This window comes from Uloborus diversus, chromosome 6 (genome assembly GCF_026930045.1).
Source record: "Uloborus diversus isolate 005 chromosome 6, Udiv.v.3.1, whole genome shotgun sequence".
Lineage (NCBI taxonomy): Eukaryota > Metazoa > Arthropoda > Arachnida > Araneae > Uloboridae > Uloborus > Uloborus diversus.
The window spans coordinates 102,981,924-103,004,024 of record NC_072736.1 but is presented as its reverse complement, the minus strand read 5'-3'; the positions used below and the strand labels follow the sequence as shown (position 1 = coordinate 103,004,024).

The 22,101-nt window shown below is 30.6% G+C and overlaps 1 protein-coding gene across 1 annotated transcript in view; it reads left to right on the top strand.

The window, feature by feature from the left end:
• The window catches only part of LOC129224897 (CCN family member 1-like), a 100,067-nt gene extending 78,276 nt beyond the window's left edge, over positions 1-21,791 (top strand). Inside the window, exons 2-5 of the mRNA XM_054859443.1 lie at positions 14,734-14,956; positions 18,986-19,213; positions 20,327-20,523; positions 21,540-21,791. Of these exons, the coding sequence (XP_054715418.1) occupies positions 14,734-14,956; positions 18,986-19,213; positions 20,327-20,523; positions 21,540-21,791 (900 nt within the window). The remainder of the gene's footprint in view (positions 1-14,733; positions 14,957-18,985; positions 19,214-20,326; positions 20,524-21,539) is intronic.
• Positions 21,792-22,101: the final 310 nt, after the last annotated feature.

Genomic DNA, 22,101 nt, shown 5'->3' with positions numbered 1-22,101 from the left:
CTTTCTTTTCGCTTTTTTTTACGTGTTATAAAACAAAATTTTATTTCATGAGAAATTATGATTGCACCTGTAACATTCTCCCATTCCGATAAAGAAGAAAATTACAAAGTAAAGAATACTATTTTTTTTGTACAAAATTTGACGAAAAATGCGGGAATTTAAAAATATATAAATATATTTTGTGTAATGAGGTTTCTTTCGAAAGAAACATTCTTTTAAACGGACGATTTCCTCAAAAGTTGTCAGGAAAACAAAGGCCGACAGACAGACATTCAAAAGAATTTTCCATCTCATAATGCTGTTTTTAAAAGATTTTTTTATTTTTAAATATTTAACAAACAGTTTATTTTAATTCTAACTCTTTAAAAACGATATTTCAGTTTTGCATTAAACATTTTTTCAGTTTTATTAAAATCTTCACAGGAAAGTTAACTTACAAGCGAGCATCAGCCAAACATAATTAAAGATCAAATTTTTAAAACATATTTAAAAATTACTTAAATGGTTTATTTCGTCTTTTGAAATGACCATAAAAAAGAGACACATCAAATATGCTTAATCGTTTTATTAGATCTAATACGCTTTAACGATAATAACAGCGAACTCATCCTCTTTTGAAACCCCTCCGAACAAAATCTAAGTTTGACACGTTTTCAAAGATAAATTGCCATTAAAGCTTTTAGCATTCACCACTTCATCTTCCTCAAGAGTTCTAAAAGATCAGACATTTTTCCGTCACCCTTTGTTACGGTTCGATTATCAGGAGCGGGTACACAGGTTGTCATCTTTCACGTGATTCCCTTTGTTGGTCGACAGTAAAATGTCAATCAAGTTATGAATAAATTCTCCTATATCTGGGAATAATCTATGCGTTCTTAATAATTTAATTGTATTTTGACTAAAAGCCGCTTTTATTAATCAGACAGTGTTGCATATCCTCTCCGATGATCCAAATTTCAATCATTTTCATTTTAAATTTTTCAATCAGCTCCATCCATCTTTGAAGGAACTGTTAGGGGACACCCTCCCCCCATCCGAAATTGTTTTCTTTCCTTTAGGGGATTGGATTTTTGTCTTTAATTTAGTGTTTGATCTTATGCCCTTGTTTTTGTCTTGTCATTGTTTTGTTTATTTTTTTTGTACTACGCAAAATTGTTTCTCAGATATTTCTTAAGGTTCGTCAATCAAAATTTAAAACTTCGCTTATGTTTTTTGTTTGGCACTCTGGGCTTCCTTAAGAGGTTTTTCCATTTCCAGCTCAGTCACTTTCCTATGCCGAGCTGATGAGTGCTAATAAGCACGAAACTGCAGTCCTTGGCTGGAAATGACTGAGCTGGCGGTGTATTTCATGTATTTCGCTTATGTGTTTATTTTGACTATTTTTTCAAAATTCTAGAAGTTGTATGTCCTTTTGATACTAAACAAAATTCACTTTTTTGGCTCTTCTTTCCACAGTTTAACAATCGTTTGGCGCAGTGTAGATTATTGAGGCTCTTTGCGCCAAAACACCCAATCAAACCAACCAACCACTTTTAAAAAATGCATCCATCATTTGGCATCAGTTTTCAAGTACGTGACTGAAATAAAAACTTACGTCCAACATGTAAAGGCGTAGATCGAAAAGCTTATGCAAAAAGCTGATTGTTGGACAAGATACATTTTTGTCTTTTACTTATTGTACGTCCATGCGTATTGACCGCCTGAAAATTATTGTAAAGAAACACGGTCAATAATTAAAGTAATTGCATTTTTCTGCTTCAAGACGAAATAATTGTGTAGCGTTAGCAGTGAAATGTACACATCATATACTACGTTGTTACAAAATTGAACGATACAACTACACAAAACATGTGTAATACTCAACATACTCGTATAATTAACATTATTGAAAACATCATGAAAGTTTAAAGTACATGATGAAATTTGAATAAATGCATGAATAAAAACAAAAAAGAAATGTTTTGAAAAGAAGTGACAGTATTAGCCATAATATTGGTCTAAGAATTATTGATTGAGCGCATGTCATAACCAAGTAAAATAAAAGCGAAATATTCTGCTTGCATGTGTATTGTTCTATTTGGGAATGTTTAAATAACACTTTAACAAAGCTATTTCAAAAATCTTATTTGTTTTGATTCAAACGCAGCAAATCATTATTAAGAAATTTACTTTTACATGTTAGAGTAAGCAATATGTCTTCTAACTTAAACAAATTTAAATATATATATACAATACAATTACTGTTAATAAATAAAATAATTTCCCTGTATTAAGATGACAAATAGTGTGCATCGTATATGCGTGACAGATCGGCTTTGTCTTGAAATAAAAAAAATGTATGAAATAGTATTCGCTATGGTAGTATTCAAATAAAAGATAGGAACTGAAAAAAAAATGCTTTTTGCAAATGTAATATATTTTTTGAATCAAATGCGTAACACATAGTAGAGAAAAATAAAAGTAAAGTAAAATTCTCAATATCAAATTGTTTTCCTAGAAATGTGAAACCCTCTTTTTCCCCAAGATTTGAAATAGCGTGTATATAAATAGAGCAAGAAAAGTCAACCTATTTTTCACAGCCATTTTCTTTGTTCTATCGTCGTTTTTCTCATCATTTTTTCAAGAAACTGACGAAATTTTTAAAGTGAAATGCTAGACGGAAAGTTACGGAAAGCGAAAGCTATGATGCTCTATCCTTATATTCGATTACGAGTACGTAACTTACTCAGTTACACATTTATTTGGAGCACAGCAAAACAAGTCTAACAGTATTTTACTTCCCCAAGCAAAGTAAAATTAATATGTATTAGTTTTAGCTATGACTTTAATACGAAACAACGCATTTCTGTTAGTCATTTTTCGTTTTTGGAGCAATCACGAATTGCTGATTGTTTTCACTTGATGACCGTTGAATAACTTCTGCGCCCTTTGACTTTATTTTGCAATGCTTATAATGCAGGCGTTCATTTGCCTTGGGATACAATTATTTATAAACGAACTTCTCGACTTCATACAAATATGCGAAAACAGTATTCAGCACATAAAATCCAGCATCCAGCTACTGGCATTGATTTGAATTTTGACGAATTTTGAATCCAAATTATGTTTTCACTAAATGCCATTAGTAGAAAGAAGAAACCCAACGTGTAGGGTCCTATCGCAATTCGTGATTTTAAGAAACCTAAATGAGGCACTGAGAAGCAAAGGGATGTAATTGGCAACATTACAAATTTGGAGATAACCAGTATAAATGGTATGTGAACCTATCCTCTATCCAGAGATGGTTCTAGTAGCCCTGGTAGGTACTGCTATACAGAATGCTTTATAAAAGAAATTCAACGAAAGCCTACGTAGGACCGTATCTTTAAACGCATTTTTCTCGAAACTGTATAAAGTTCACTTACAACCCTTTGCTCCTCACTGCGTCAGTTTGATGATTTCAGATCTCAAAAATTAAACTTTTTTTCCAAGTTAATTTAAGCTCAATAATATTTTGAACATAGAATTATTATTGAAAGAACGTTCAAGAGCCAATTGCATATAACTGATCAATGTGTTTTGGAAATAAATAAACAATTACAAAAATGTTTCAAACATTGGTAAAAAAGGTGGACATAAATTTTTCTGCCACGATTCATACCAAGATCATCCGATTAGCTTAAAATAATTGTAATATCTTGTAAGGATGTCCTACCGCTATTTAAGTGATAATTCGGCATGCGTCCAATATATGAGAAACCAAATAAAATAAATCAGCTCGGAAAGGAGAGAGAGTATTCTTAGCTCATTTAACTTGGCATTATACTTTTGAACTTTAAGAATTAGTTTTATGAACACGTTGTTTCAAAAAAGAACAAAGAGGTTGGGACTATCGATGTAAATGTGTTTGAAATTATTTGTTACGTGAACAAAGCTTGTAAAGAATTAGCGTGAACCTTGATAATTTTTTCTCCTGAGAGACAAAATACGACATTTGCTAAGCAAACTTTATCATCGCATTGATTCGAATTATAAATTCGCTCATGATACTTTAACCATGTTCTAGGCATTGTCCACTAATGCTAGAAAAAATATTTTTATCCAAAATCGAATACAAAATCAAACTTAAGGGCTTTGTCTTCTAAATCTAAGATCTTTTATAGCTGTATTTTTTAATCTAATTTTATGTATCTAATGGCTTTACTACAAATAGCACCCATATTTTAAATTCGTTCTCGTATACTCAAAGAAATACATAGCAATTTTGTTTTCATAATTCAAAAAGCAAAATAAAATAGCAGTAAACTAGTAGAAATAACCCAGAAATACCTATGTAGCAGATTGAGTACGTAAATTGAAGTAGTCTTATTGCCTTCATTAATGCTTTAGGAAACACTTATATATAACTTCTCTAAATGACTTAAGACAAAAAATACAATAATGCTATTCTAACACTAGAGAAAAAAGTATCAAAACAGGGAATGTCCATGCACCTTTAAAGAATGAAAACCAGAAGACTAAATGCTCTTTCTTTAAAAAGATGAATGATACATTTTGGAGCACCTTGTACGTGATTTATTTGCATACAAATTATATGTAATATTAACGTAAGCAGACTTAGTCTTTATTTTCCGTATAAAGTTTTTTTTTCTTTTCTTAATGTTTTGTTCTTCCTCAAGTAGCATTACTTTTTTTTAATGATAATAAAATGAATCATAATTTGTATTGCGTAATAAGCTATTTTTATGTCCACATTCTAAGATTGAAAATTTCAATTTTCTACTTTTGAAATGTCAGGAAAGCCAATTTTACTGCTTGAATTTATGACTAAGACTAATTTCCTGAAACGGTGAAACAACAAATTTTTGTCATGCCCTCAATTTCCATCAAATATATTTTATTCGTTGTTTGCTATAATATTTGTTTCTTAATTGTAGCCTTTTTCAATACATTATCTTAACTGGTCGAAATCTTAACCATATATATTCTTTATATTTGCACCTTTGTAAAGGTTCTAAAATACCTATATTTTTGTGCTTCGAAAATTTTCTATCGAAACAATCAATTAGGATAAAAATATATAAATATTAAGTAGATTTTACTGATGTAGTTACAATAATTAGGTAGGTAGCTGCGGCTTATAGTATCTTTCGCAATGTCAAATATGTTTAATTATGCCACATATGGCGAATAAGAATGATTTTAATCAGCTATGCTAGACATGGATTCAAAGAGGTTGACTTCATATTCTTAAAAATTGAGAATATTTCAAATAGCGATATTGAGAAAAATTTAATAAGTGTATAACAAAGCATTTTCCTACTACATACAAACGAATTTTATGTCTCTTTTCATTGACAAAGAGAAACTAATTAAGGCGCCTTTGACGGATATTCAAAGAAAGTTCATTTGCTCAAAAATCTTTCTGAGAACAAAATTCAACAACATAAAATAGAATACATTAATTTAAATTTGAAGCTTATATGAAAATAATTAAAATATTTCAGGATAAAATTTGCTTATGTAGATCTATTATTAATAGCCATGCACTAAATGAGCGCAACGAAGAGTAGTTGTCGTATTCTAAAGCTAAATGTATGCTGCATAATTCATAAAACTCCAAAATATATATATATTTTTTATTTTTTACAAGCATAGGTATCATGAATAACGTTTTGGCTATTTCTTAGCAATAAAATATCGCTCGTAAAGCAGCTAAAATATTATCTCTTTTACTTGTATTTTAAACCATAACTGCTGTAAAATTTCTAGTAAAACACATTACATTCTGTTTCAAAAACCGAATTTGCATTTCAATTATACATTTTTATGTCTAATATTATTATTATTAATAATACATTATCAATATTAATATTATTCTTATTATTATAACAGTAACAGTAACAATAAAAAAATAATAATAATTACTACTACTACTACTAGTAATAATAATAATAAGAAGAAGAAGAATGATACTGTTAAACATTATAACAATAATAGTAATGATATTAGTAATAATAATAATAATAGCAATAGCAAGCTCTCCGAATATAGCCAGAGGTAAACTGATCATGTAAATAGCTAGTATTTTTCGAATAGTTATCTTACGTCAAGTAAAATATCACTTACTGGAGTGGTAAAGAAGATAGCTTTAAAGGCAGTTAATTGAAAAGGTCAAAATATATTTTTTCAAGTGATACGCCTTGAGGATCAAATTGTGTTAAAATGCCGGAATCGTTTAAATATTTGTTTGTTTGTTTGTTTGTGGTTTTCTGTTTAGGCATATCTTAAAATAGTGTAATTTGTTTTTTTTCGTGTGTGTGAGACTATGTATATATATATATATATACAAATACAAATATATATATATATATATATATATATATATATATATATATATATATATATATATATATATATATATATATATATATATATATATATATATATATATATATATATATATATATATATATATATATATATATATATATATATATATATATATATATATATTGTATTTATGAATTGATAAGCTCGATCAACAGTAGTCTCAACGAGTCTAATAGGTCTCTCAAAATCAGGAAAAAAGATATGATGTACAACAAAATAACGATCATTCAAAGTTTTTAAATGTCAAGTAATTCGATACTCAACACTAGCCATCTTGCAAAGAAAATGTTTTTTTTTTTTTTTTTTTGATCATTTCACAGTAACGCATTTTTTTTTTTTTTTTTTTTTTTGCATGTTATCGAAAAACCATCGAAATAAATACATTTCCTTAATCAGTGCGGTAAATCATTTTATTACCATGATTTCAACCTTGACCGAATTCCTTTTAGTATTATGAAAGGAAAAAATTTTTTGATTTTCTTCTATGTTATTTTAAATTTTATTTCAAAGATTTATCTCTTTAATCTTTATTTATTTTTGAGTATAGTTAAATGATCAGGCTTTACTTTACCGCTGAACTCAATAAGTATTTTTTTTTCAATATCTTCCATAAGGAACAAATATCTCAAAACAACACTACCATATGAATCAAACTCGTATTTTGAGAAGCAAACATTTCCCTTTAAAACATCTTAAAACACAAAAATATGGTGTACTACTCATCAAAATATCTAGTACTTTATTATTGAATATTTCACCACAAAATGTAATACCGATTGCTTTCCTTACAGAAAATTCAAACGATTAATAGCTATTTCTACCCTATTAGCCTGGCATGAGATTTAATTTTGAGGCTAAATAACTTTCAGAAAGACTACCCTTAATGATTCCCGTTTTCCTTAATGAGTCGAGGATATTTAGGTCCATTCAGCACCTCGCATTTCGTAGACGCACCATTTAATCATTAAGTCCCCGAAATCCTTTTAATAGCCTTGCCCCACATCAATGGAAAATACATTAAATTTTCAGCGGGAATGAGGAATACATATTTAAGGATTCAAAATCCATGAGCTTCGCAATTATAAATTGCAGCGTACATGTACTTGGACTCATGAATGTGGTAGGTTTGAAATTTTTCGTTCGAGTTAAAGTGATATCTGAATTTTGCATTGTTATATTTGGGTGGAAAAAGTAAGCAGTTTATCTGTGAAGAAAGTAGTAAAAGTGTCACAAGTTTCTCTAATTCCGATAATGATTGGAAATAAAGCTTCCACAAAAATTCAGAATCGGTGTTTTAAAATATATACTACATTACAGGAAACATGGGATAATCTTATAATTTCCAGAAAATAAACAAAATATGGATCTGTGTGTGTTTTATTTTTATTCTGTGTTAATTTGAGAACTACTCCAGCAGAAGATTCAATGCAAATTCTGATCCGTTATAGTTTCAAAAGACAAATGTAAGTAAATGGATGTTCATAGAAGACTTCATGCGTTTAGCGGAAATTGTGCAATTAATAATGGATATTGTAAAAAATAGTCTTACATAACAAGTACTTTTGTTAAAAAAAAATAAAGGATATTAAGGAAACGTGGGGCAAAGTTAAATGGTGAAATATTTTCTATTTCAAATACCATCTATCTAGTAATATTTTAAATATTTTTATACACAGGGTGCTGCAAAACTAATGGTCCCTACTGTAATTGGTGATAGACCTTGCCAAAACAAACAACTTTCAAAATGCAATGTGTGGTCGGAACGCACACGGCAGGCCGGGAGTGTGTACTTGGTTAGCAGAAATGGGGAATGCAATAAAGATCAAGAACAAAAATATGAAGACACAGAACCTTTATTTATTACAAATGCTCAAATGAGCGCCCGCCAGCTGCAAATTAAGTTTCATATCAGCGATGCATTGAACAACACACACGTTAGAATATTAATGCCACATCATAAAGGTGTATAACGCTTTTTCGGGAAAGGTCCTCTGGTTACACGATGGGCGTCCACTTGCTGTTGCATGTTCATAAATCGAGCAACATCTGCTGGGAGAAGTTACAATATTTGTGTCCATCTAAATAACGTAGTTATAAAGTTATAAATCAATGATATTTATCTTCATATTGTTATTCTTAGTCTTTTTCTGCATTCCCCATTTCTTTAAACCAAGTACCTATTTCTGCAAACCAAGTACCCATTTCTGCAAACTAGTAATGTATTTATATTTTCAAAACTTCATACGCGCATATTGTAATATATTGTGATTTATAAAAAATGTTCAGTACTATAAAATAAATTTTTTAATAGCTTTTAAAACATAAGTTGAGGTCTACTTAAGTCCAGTGCCGTACTCATTTACTTAATATTAAACATGGTTTGAGTTTAGAAGCTAAAATCAATTTGTCAAGTGTGCACGGTGCGAAGTAAACGAGGCGAAGTGAATAAGTTTATTTCGCTTACTAATTCAATTATTTATTCAGACACCAATGTTAATTAATTCATTTACATTCCTTTGTTTAATAAATCACTTATTTATTCACTCATTCACTTTTTTTCTTATTTATGCACTACTTTGTTTACTTATATATTTTTATCAACACATTTATTTGTTGATCATTTCATTACTTATTCGTTTATGCATTCATCAGTTTATTTACTCAAATAATTGATGAAAAATAATTTTAAAGTAAAGTAGATAATATTTCCTTCTATAAGTATATTTTATTTCGAAAATTTTGCATTTAATTTCTTATGGTAAAAACGTGCCGCCAAAAAGAAAATTAATATTTCAATTCAAGATTTATTATTGTATAAGTTGCTTGACTCTTTCTTTCGAATTGTAATTTTAATAAAAAGAGATTTCCAATTTCTTCATTTTTCAAAAGATCTTAACTACTTCTCTTTACTCTACATACTTCAAAAAGCGAAACTAAAGCAAATATTAACTGAACATATATTTTTTTAAATTAATCATATACTTATATTAATTCTTCTGATATTTTTTAACATGTCTTTGCCTTGCCAAAAGCCAGTACAGCCCCGCATGAACCTCCCTAAATTAAAGCTATTTTACAACTGTATTTCAATTAACTGACTTATCGTAATATGAGTTATCGTAATGGGGTTTAAAGGGAATGTTATTTCTTTCGCATTTCTCTTCTTTTAAGAAAAATTCATAAGATATATCCATGTCACACTTTCTACAATAAAAACCATGTCAGCATTCCGTAACTCCATAAGAAGAGAAACATTTCACGCAACACTATATTGCTGCAAATGTAAAATATCGAACTACTCCAAGAAAGGACGAAAATATATTACTTTTTCTGAAGGCTATCACAGCAGTATAAAACATGGAACGGAAAAAACTTCCTTTACCTCATGAGCACGAGGTTTTCGTTTCCCTTTCTTAAACTAAGTAAATCTATTCCATTTTATTTTGAGATACCACTACAATGAATTCGCCCCCTTCAATATCCTGCCTTCCAAATGGGCTTCAATTTGAGTCTGAGAGTACTCGTATTGAACACGGAATCTTAAAAGGAGCAAGCAATTCCAGGAGCCACTTTAAAATCCTTTAGAGATTGCGAAAAAAGGAAAAGCTCCATGTCCGATAAAAAACTGCCGGTTCAAATCCTCTGACGCAGATCTTCAGTGTACAGATCAAGTTAAACTCAGTTGATATTTTCTGTTACTTTTTGGCACTTCGTTTCGAGCTTCTCGCATTTGTAGGGTTAAAATATAAAACTGCTAAGTTAAATAAATACCTTTGTGCATGCAAAGCAATGTAAGAAATAATAACGGCAAATATCACAAATTGAAGATTACTGCAGGCACGTGTTTCGGCAATACAAGGAACGCCGAAATACATGTCTGCTTTAATCTACATTTTGTGGTATTTGACTTTGTTATTTCTTAGCTCAAGAAACTGTTGTTGTATTATATCACTTGTAATTGAACATCTACCCAAAAAATACATATTTTGCAATTGTCAGATATGTCTCCTGTTTTTTCCATTTTCTTCTATATTTCTCTGCTATAGAAGAAGATGAAAAAAAAAGATCGTTTTCGTGAAGTCGTAGCAAAAGTTGATGTGGAAGTAAAGCACCAAACTAACTCAAAATAAAAGCATTAATAATTATGCGGATGCTTAAGGGGAGAAAGCAGTTTAGGAGGCCAAAATTTTAGTGTTTTTCGTGATTTTTTTTAACCGGAAAGAAATAATCAAGATTTCTTCAAACTTATAAGATATTTTATTTATCTTTTGAAATACACCCTGTTTTTTTGAAGTCATTTCCATCAGAATTATTGGAGTCAGAAGCTGCTGTCCATGGGCAGTCGTTTGTTGCTGATGTATATTACCGAAACCAAAATTTTTGCCTGTAACGATTTTTACGATTTTTCTTTCTCGTAATTACGATTTTTCTTTTTTGTAAATAACATATTTCCCTACGATATGAATATAACTGTGTTCAAAACAGCTAAAAGCTGCACGTTTTTGAGGTGTTTGTTTACAATGTTATGGTTTCCTACCAATTTTACCATTTTTTTTTCACACTTCTTGCATAAAAAGGAATATTTTTATTGCTAATATCATCAAAGAATTAGGTTCATATAGAGTATAATTGAATAAAAAATATTCACACAAATTTTCAGAACGATTGGTCAAAAACTCTTTGAGCGAGTATGCACACCAGTTGAAAATTAAATGTTTCCAGAAAAACTCGTTTGAAAAAAAATGCTGCCAACGTTTTCTAATCTTCACAGTCACTTTAATAGCTCATAGATCGGAACTAATCGGAATTTTTCACTCAAATGTTGGCAACATATTCTTGAATAGTTCTACTAAAGTTTGATCATATTTAAAAAAAAAAAGTGGATTTTTTGACCGGCTAAACTGGTTTCCCCCAAAGATATACTTTAGAATCTGTTCAATTTTTTGACACTCACTAAAATAAAAAAAAAAATCCTCAAACACATAATCTTTTTTTAAGACTTAGGAGTTCAGTGCCGTTGATGACTAAGGCCAGGCTTTGAGAACTTATGACCTATCAACGATCAAACTTCCTTACCCAAACAGTTAGAAATCTCTCCTTGGCACTTTCATAAAGCCAAGAACTTTTCTTGATTACTTCCTATCCGGATGTCCCTTTATTTCTGTGATCCGTGTTTTCTTCGCTTGTGTTTTTTTGTTCTGGAGATTTATCCTGATTTCAAGTCTTTTTCTCAGAGGCGTCTCTTTTTTTACAGCGTTTTATTCTTTTTCTTATACTATTACTTGGATTCGAAGCGTTGGAAAGTTAACCAGTTAGATAGGATCTGGTGTTAAATCTGAGATAGCAAAGCTTTGGTTCATATCTGATAAAATAAAAAAAAAGACAAAGTTTTATGGACTCTACTGAGCTGCTGAAAAATCTGATCAATTACACTGGAGTGCGAAGTTCAGGTCATGAACATATGATGGTACGGTAATGGGTGATTTTATATTATTTAGTAAGCTGATTCCAAATATGTCATCCATTTTTCTCAATCAAATAACAATTTTTCATAAAGTAGGTTCAAATATATATGGGCAAAAAAAAAATCTACGTTGCATGTTCTGGGAGAAAGACGGTCTTTTCAAAATATCTGTAAGTCTAATATTTGCAAACTAAGCTATGTATTCATCAATAAGAAAAGACATTTTAAATGCATATTTTAATGTTATTGTAATTAGAACAGTTACTACTGTTTAAGATAGCAAGCATTCCTGTACAGTTTCATCATCACAATGAACATAATGCTTATTGTTAATTTTCCTATGAAAACTCTTTTTGACTTCCTCTTACAGACTAAACGTGAAAATTTCTATACTTGGGGCAAACCTAACTTGGCAGCATTGTGAACGCTACGTTGATCCTAATCACATTATTATGATGCTGCCAGGTTAAATTTTAACTTTAGGCACATTGCTGCAGTAAACCTGGCCACTACACATAGATATGCATTAAACGAAATCTATTTATATCTTTCTGAACCTCTGAACCATGAGAAACAGATACTTGCGGCAAATACATTCTTCTGCTTTAGTCGAGAGCCTGAGAATTCGGAAGGTCTTTCATAAATGAAGAAACTTGACTACAGTTGGTGCAAATCTAATCTGGTAGTTTCGTAATAATATGATTAGGATTCGAATAGCCTTTGCAATTTTGCCAGGATAGGTTTGCCCCTACAATAAATAGATCACTTAGTTTTCACTGAGAAGAACGTTGTGGCTCACTGCCTGTCTGAAAAAGGGTGGAAGTTCAATTATCATCAAAAAACTTGCCTTCATCACCAGAATCTTCATGAATGGTTATCAGTTTCTCAGTTTGTTCGGGCACGGATATTTCTGGCCTATGAGAAATAGCGTGCATAACCGACGGGAGGTTTGAATAGTATATTTCCTTTTTATTATTAAATTACATGAAGAGAAGTCACAGTCGTTATTGTGATTTTTGGGTCTTTCCAGATCATAGGTATTATTCTAAAATGGAAACACTATTTCATGCTTTTTAAACACTTTATCAAATCTTTTTTTTTTCTCTCTACTGTATACACGAGCAAGATTCGCTTTATAGAGGTCTTGACTTGGCCCAGTCACCAAATTTTATTTCTAATATGCGTGGTAGATTCTTCACCAAATCGTTTATTTTTCTTTCACGCTTCTTTACTACAAGTTCTTGACGAATATAACACAAAACGAGTGATGTATGCATCACATGACTTCCTTTTACACCAATTTAATGTTATTTTCCCATCTTTGCAATTTTAATGTGATTAAATATTTAATTCTCTAAATATCACCAACAATGGCCAAATTAAAACCAAACTTCAAAAAAAAAAAAAAACCGCCAAATTTGTCGCCAAGTTGGTGACAAAACTTGGCGACCAAAAGACTGCCGATATATCTCCAAGTGTCCACCAAATTATAAAACCACTTGAGTTTGCATCGAAATTAACAATGATCCCCCCCCCCCCCCCAAAGGTGCAAAAGACCCCTTTAGAAACACCCGAATGCAACCAAAAGGGGAGGTGCACAACTAGATCCCACTGGAAATCTACGTACCAAATTTCATCTTTCTAGGACGTACCGTTCTTGAGCTATGCGACATGCGTCTTGAGTATACGCATGTACGTACATACGCACATACATACGTACAAGAGAAAACTCGTTGTAACTAACTCGGGAGTCGTCAAAATGGATATTTTGGGCGTCTATACGTTTTTAGGTATATATGCACGTTTGTCCGGTTAGGAAAAATCTCAACATTCAGTCGGGGATGAGCAAAATGGAAATTAAGGTCGATTTTTGAGTGAAATTTTTTCACGATTACAATACTTCCTTTTTTGAAAAAGGAAGTAAAAATTGGATGAATTCAAATAAGCCCTTGTTCCCAATTAGTATATCTAATAGATATGTTAAAGCTTTAGATATGAAAGCTATAAAACAGTTTAAACTCATGTATCGTGGGGAACAAACCAGGAACAGATGTCACCGTTAAAAATTGTGCCAACCCTGCAGAACAGTTTCATTAAAAGTGTAATTGAGTAGAGAGTATAAGCGTAACATCAAGAAAGGGTGGTTTCCATTCGTACCCAATTTTTGTAAAATTTGTCTTATTAAAAGAAACTATTGAGTAAAACTTATTTTTATGGGTATTTTAAGCATATATGCTCAACAAATTAGAGCTATTTCTAAGATAAAATCTCTTGAAAGAAAATTAGTTTAGACATATTATTATTATTATTTTTTAACTGTCCGATGTCCGATAAACAAAGAAAACTCTTCAACTTTTCCCACAATAACAATTTATGGCACTATATACTGATATATTCCCATAAGTATAGCAGTATTTAATGGTGGGGCTACGAAAATATAAATTTTCAATTTCAGAAAAAATTCCACTTGATAGAATTATTTTGACAGTTTTCCCGAAAATCAGCGTCTAAACTAAAAGTTTACTTGCACAAAAAATTAGCTTTAGCAGTCTTACACTTAATAGCGGTTACACTATTTGATTCTTTTTTTTTCCCTTTCGAACTGTTAAATATATGTTTGAAATTTCAATTATAATTAATAAAAATATAAGTTAGATAAATTATTCTTAAAAAATACATACTTTTTAAGTTTATTAAATCTAACTATGGTATAATACGTACAATGTTTCATAACTTGTAAAAAATTAGTTCTATAGTATTATCACTGTTAAATTTAATCATTCAATCAAATAAAAAAACAACAACAACATTAAACTACTTCCTTTGTTAAGAAATTATTTAAAATATGTAAAACGCTTTAAATAAAACTTAATATCATACCGCTTACTTTATTTTAGCCGATGGACAATGGATTTTTTGACTGTCCAATGACTTGCCAGTGCCCAGAATCATATCCTCAGTGTCAAGATGGAGTTCCAGTCGTCATGGACGGTTGTGGTTGTTGCCCAATGTGTGCAAGGCAACAAGGAGATGTTTGCAACACTGTTCAAGTTTGTGACGCGAGCAGGAAACTTCAGTGCACTTATGCTGACCCTTTCTCAGCTTCTGGTATCTGCAGAGGTAAGCATTGGACGGATTATGCTACTCATAGTAGTATTAGTGTTAACACGTTTTATGTGGTTTAATAAATCAATCCGCTGTCAATCCTCCAGATAATCCAGGTTCAAACCACCAGCATCGAGAAAAACTGACACTTTACTTAAGTTAAAGTAGCGAAATGACAAAGAAACATTAAATGCATCTGCAGCATTTTATGCTTCTGCTTAACTTCTACGAACTATAAACCATATTATAATCCCATTTTTATTTCATATTTCCAAAAGCTATCCGTTAATTGAATAAATGTAGTAATCGGGCATATTTCATTATTCAATCTCTATGAATTAAATAGGCTGTAGATATTCTGGGACTTAACAAATGAATTGTCGGTTTCTACTATTTGTACTTATGCATGATTTAGTATCTTATCAGAAATATTGCCCATGTGCGCAATTAATTTATCTAATATGTATAAAAATTTGTGGCAAATAATGTTCTTTCCCTAATGTACTACTAAATTATTATTAACTTAGTGACTTTGATTTTCTTTATCTTATCTATTTGCAATTTTAATATTAATAAAGGTTACTTATGATAAAATCGTTTGCTGAATCGTAAATGCAGAAAGTCAATACTAGCTTTTCTTGTTTCTGAAACTTAATATTCAACGCTGCAGCGACAAATGTAATTGCAATGCTCTGAGGCAGGCATCGATAAATTTATCAGCGTTTCCGGAATGTTTTGAATATTTAAAACTATATGTCACAAACGTTTCACTGTTTTTCTGGTTTGTTAGCTGGTGTTTTAGATTACACGAAAGAAATACTTTAAAACAGAATAGAACTGAGAGTATTTAATATATCGGTTGCATTCTAGAAAATAAGACAAATTTAGGCAAGTTTGTAATAGTTTTCTACCAAATAGCAATGAAGCACCTGATTTATTAGGACTGGTGACCACAATTTGCATCAGCTGACGTAGTGGAATCCAAGTAATTAAATGGAAAACTGACCACTGAAAATAATTAAAAATCGTGTTTATTATGACTTTTTGTTTGTGTCAATGAATATATTTTCTAATGATCTTCATAGTAAACTTCTTGGAACGTTTTTCACTCTCTCAAAATTGACACGAAACAGACTGGAAAGCAATTTTGTTTCCTAAACAAATACTTGTTCTGCAATGAACTGCTGGTTTTTCGAATAGAGATGAAATCCATTTTTCGGATGGATTATTTAAAACGCCTGTACAAACTTCATTTAATTATTCCCAAACTTGTACCAGGAGCGAACAAATTACAAGTTATATCTTAAATGTATTTTGAATGAACATCATCTTTACGGATCAGATTTATTGTCTAGAAGCCGTGCTTAGTATTGAGCAGCTGCTCAAGTTGTTAAATCTTCAGTACCTATATTTGATTGCACTTCGGAACATTTTTATCACGTGAGCCTTAAAACCATAAATAAACACAAATTTCTGCTCAGCGTAAGGAAAACGGGCAAAAATTCGTGAGTAAGTTAAATTACAATGATGTTCGGTTTTTAATTTTCCAAATTCCATCTCTTATTTAGCTTTAACCCCCTTTATGAAAGCCACATATAAAGCCCAATTGGTGATGTCAAATCACGTAAACTAACTTCAGTAAACACTTATTGGTAGCTTATGCACGTGTCACCTTTTTTGTTGTAGGTACAGTACTCTGAGGCTGTAAAAGTGCGTAACCTACAAAACGTTTGCCGGGTAAGGGTTTCTTTGCGTCATAGAAAAGGGCTTACAGGGAATGAAGGGTTTGTGACATATAATGCTATAACAAGAACTTTTGTAATTTGTAACACTATGCTGTAATATCAACAGTACTAATCCTAAACAGCGCTTTAGTTGATGGCAGCAGCAGAGCCAAGAACATTTGCTGTAAAATATATGATTTTTTCTTTAACAATGTACTTTTTAGAAGTAAAGCCTTGGTTATTTATAAATTCACGCAACTTTTGTAGATGCTAGATATTTTTGATAATTTCTTGTTAAACGTTTTGATTAGCATTGTACTTTTTCTCAACTGATCATTGTTTGGGGAGTTAGTGTTAAGTGCGAAGGGGGTTTAGTGCTAAAGAATAAGTGCTTATTAACACCCCCTCTAACTGAAAAAGCCTTTTTCTTAATCATATGTCATAAGCAAGCCAAGCATAAACTTAAAATAGGTTTCGGAAAGATAATTTCCTTATTTTAAAGCACAGCAAAACCCATTTCCTGAATCAGAATGCTTTAGGTTTTTTTAGCAGTGGGGATTTATATCTGAAGTTTTGTTTCAAGCAGTTTTGAATCTGAAATCAGGTCGGTGAAACCCATCATTGGCTATGCACTAAATACGTCAATTCTTGACAATTATGGCCAATCATAATGTAGACATGACTACGCTGACAATTTCTGCCCAGATATTAACTTTGAGACCTTGTAAGGTGCTTGAATGGTTTCCAAAACAGACCCCCCCCCACCCAGAAAAAAAAGAAAACATGCAAGGACACAAACCGGGGGAACGGACAAGACGCTCGGAACCGCCTGTATATAGCTGTATAAAGCGTTTCAGGAGTTTCATTTCAATAACATACTGCTCTTGATTTGATCCTTAGAAAAAAGTTAAATAATTCTCAACCACCCAAATTTTAAAACAATAGATGAAAAATCGATAAGACCGTACAGACAAGACCAAAATTGTAAAAAAGACATAAATTGCGTATAAAAACCAGAAGCTATTTCAGTACATAAAAATGACCAACTCACGTCTTGAAAAAGGCATTTTGCTAGGAATTTCGGAATTCGTAAATTTGAAAACCGGCGTTTCTGACGTGGTTTTGAGGAACAAACAGAAAAAATTATTTCTGTGATGCACATTCATAAAATTCATCGAATAATTTGATTTGAAAATATGACTTGATAATGTTTTAAATGGTTATTATTTCAAAGGCAATATCGTACTCAACTTGCGATTGTAAAGCAGAGTTTTCCTCAAAAAATATTGAAAAATTTATTTGTTCCGCTTAAAAGGGTCCGGAGAACAAAAATAGTGAAATTTTGCTTTTTATTTTATTTTATTTTTTATTTCTTTTTTTTTTAATCATTTGAAAAAAAATCTACTTTTTTCTGCTTAAAAGAACGTTTGAATCTTGTTTCTGTCTTAATTAGAACTAAAGATGTAGTTATTTTTGTTGTATGCATTTAACTAATATTATACTTAACTTTAAGAATTAATTGCGTTTTTCTCCATGATGCAATTTTTCCCGACTCTTTGCATTAAAATTCTTATAGATCAAGAACTGAAAAATATAAAGTAATGAAATTTGTTGCATATCTTTTTCTAACAATTTACTTCATTTTTTTATTTGACAAATTATTAAAAAATAATAAAAATAAAAAACGTTTTCTGCGAAAAATATCATTTTTGAAAAAAAAAAAAAAAAGTATCTTCGAATCTTTCGAAATTTTTCTTCAAGTATTTTCTACTCTTTATTGAATTAATATTTTTTAAATCGCAGAATAAAAATTAAAGCTTAGATATTTGTGCATAATGTTTTGAAACAAAATTGAAAATTGGTCAAGTATAATTTGAGTTTTAGCAATTAAGAAAAAAGAGCTACCCTAATTTTTTTTAAACAAATTAAATTTAAATAAAAAAAAATATTTAAAAATATTTTTGTCATGGATTTGCTTGTTTATAAAATAGATGGTGAATCTAAATTGTTTAGTAAAAAATTTTTCAAAATGTGTCCCGGACCCCCTTGGCCTCTCATCCGTATTTGCGTCGATTTACCAAATGATCTCAGCGTAAAAAGTATCTGTCTGAAATATTAAGACTCCAACAGCTATATACACGTAGCAAAATACGTAAGATATATAATCCAAGTGCATCGCTCATTATTTTCGAAAATTTAGAGCAAAAAAAAATGATAAACGTTTTCACTTTGAAGTCTTCTATGTGTATATCAGAGAAAAGTTAAATATCTGCAATATTTAGTTAAACACTCAAATTTTTAATCTTTATTTTTCTTTTAGTGAGAAGAGGTCAAGGTTGCCACGTTGGACAATCGAACTATATTGATGGTGAAACTTTCAAATTGGACTGCCGTACTCAGTGCACTTGTCAAAACGGAACGTACGGATGTGTTTCGCTGTGTCCTCATGAAAATATTCGCCCTTCTTCTAAGTGCCATCATCCACAGCTTGTGAAAATGCACGGTTCGTGCTGCAGAGAATGGCTATGTGATTCTACACTAATGGATGGTATGTGATACGTAATATTTAAAACTGTTCTAATGCTTTTCAGACGAGCAAAATTAGCTGTTAAAAGAAATGTTAAAAAATAATTTTCGTGTTTTCAAACTATATACTATTATTCTTGACAGACAAGGTTTTGCAGTCAAGTAGTATCTCCATATTTCTAAAAGTTATTATTTCATAAATTTTCGTTTAATTTTTTCAGATATTTTTTAGACTTTGTTAGCAATTCATGAATTTCCTTTTCCATAAATATGCATATTTTTTTCTGCAGTTTGTTTTTAGGACGCATAATGTTTTGCTCGCGTATACCGACTTTTGATCGAGCGAACCTGATTTTTCGAAACGGAAAGAAGCGATAATAGATACCTTTGCTAAAAGTGGGGTTCTATTTGAAGTACCTGCAGAATTTTTTTTTAACTTTCTTATATTGATAAATTGACATTTTGCCAATTTTTGAGTTATCATACATTTTCAGATGGTGAGAAAGTGTTGTGGAAATGTTTACTTTTTTGCATAATTTCGTTGTCAGTTTTGAGCATTTACTTGTGTTAAAGTTAATTGGTTACTTTTTGAAAACTATTGTCCTTCTGGAAATAAATTTAAGTTCCATTTCCAAAAATCGTAATTTTGGATGTTTTTGGCCTAAAAATCAAGGTTTTGTGATATTTTTTGTATTAGATATTCAACAGAAAAATAATTCAAAAGAAGTAAAAAGGGGTTCATAACTCTTCAGTACTACCAATCCCAAAGTGGATATCAACGTCAAGAACTCGTTGTACATCACTTGTTTAGTCGCAGTGACTTCATTAAGCAATCCTATTGATTTTAAAAATATTAAAAGTACGAATTAGTAACGAAATCCAGTAATAACAAAGTTTAATTTCACACAAACATTCAACTTTTAACTCATAAATTTTGCCATGCTTTTATGACACAAATAACAGACTACTAGCAAAACATTTCCTTGCACCAGATAAAACGGTTTTTTTTTAAGTTAATGAAATTTATTATTTCTCTGTAATTTTATTCAATGCGGTTCTGTATTGGAACCATGTTCAGTTTCTTATAAACTTACTATCCTGTAATAACTTAACATTTTTAAAAATATATTTTCAGACAGGAAAAGTCATTGTCAAAACTACACTAGTGAGTGGACTCCTTGTTCAACGACATGTGGCGTCGGATTTTCTTCTCGCATATCAAACAACAATCCTGAATGCCAATTAAAAAACGAAACAAGATTGTGCATGATCAGACCATGTCCGACACTCGAGGACTTGCAGCAGATATCATACCACGGACATCATGTAAGAGTATGTTGCACTTTTTGTTTCTCACACGATTGACTACTGTTACAAAATCTTATTTGCGTTATCACTATATACATACGTTTATCATTAAAAATGGACAGGTCTTTAAAATAGCAACATAATTTCTTTAAGAGTCTCTTTTAGTTTTTTAGGCATTTTTTCATTGTAAATGTTATGAAAATTGTGAAAAAATTGCGCAATATATTTTTAAAAAAAGTAAAATAATTTTCATGTCAATGTGAATATAAAAGATTCACATAAGTATGAAAATTATATTGTTTTTTTTTCCCCAAGTTGTGTTAGTTTTATTATTTATATTACAAGTAGCAAAACCTAAACTATCCCTAAAGGATAAAGAAAAATGTGAGTAACTTATAAATAAAATGTTCTGAATAAATATATTTCTGTTTTTTAACACACATTTTTTAAAATGTTGCTTTAAAGAAGACAGGGTTCTTGTAGAGTTTTTACACTGATGATTTTTTTTTTACAAATTAGTAGTAGCCAATTTATAAAGTTATTTCTGTTTGCAAGTCGTTTCATTAATTCCGGTTTATGTTGAAATGTAAGGTTTGTTTTGCATAAAAAGTGCATAAAATTTCAGAAACACAGAAAAATAAAAATAAAAAAACTGAGATTTTTTGAACCTGTGTGTGGAAACATGAAGATTAGTTATATTTTCAATAACAATAATAAAAAAACTACAAGTGATCACACATACGTCTCTGCATGATGAGATGGTTACAAACTGTGTAACTGGATAACTGGAGTAAAACAAATTTTCAAGCAAAAACTCTTTTGCATTCGATATGAACTTCCTAAAGATACCTTTATCTTATCTAACATCTTAACATTTACTACAGTTATATTCCAAAACATTTTGAATAGTTCATCCCTTTTTTATGCAATAATTAAGAATACTTTAATCGTTACCCTTTTTTTTTTTAAATTTTTGAAACATTTTTCTAACATATGTTTTTTTCCTAGTCATTTTTGAGTAATGTGTCTTATATTTTCAGAAAAACCACAAATGCAGGGCGACAATTCGCAGCACAGAGCCTGTACGTTTGACAGACGGAGGCAACTGCACAAGTGTTGAATTATATCAGCCAAAATTTTGCGGATTCTGTTCAAACCATCATTGTTGTAACCCAAAAGTTACTGCAAGTAAGAAAATACAATTCCTCTGCATTGATGAAGAAGGAACGAATTTAATGCAGAAGGAAGTATTGTGGATTATCAAATGCACATGTTCGACAGTGTGTTCATAACAGTGATTTTGTGATTTGAAACTTAAAATGCTGAAACTTAAAATGAAACCGTCCAAGGAATACAATTATCTTAATCGTGATTTTAGCTTAATGTTGTTCATGAGTTTGTTGTAAGAAATGAACTTTTAGAGAGAAATTCTTCTTTATGGTAAACTAAATAGTGTAAAACAGGATTACGGAGAACATCTTTGTATATATATTTTAGGCAAATATATATATTTAATGTTACGAACTTTAGAAAATGTACATCAGTGAAAAATGCATTTCTTAAACTCATTGAATTTGCATATCTAAGAATGAAAAACAGAGC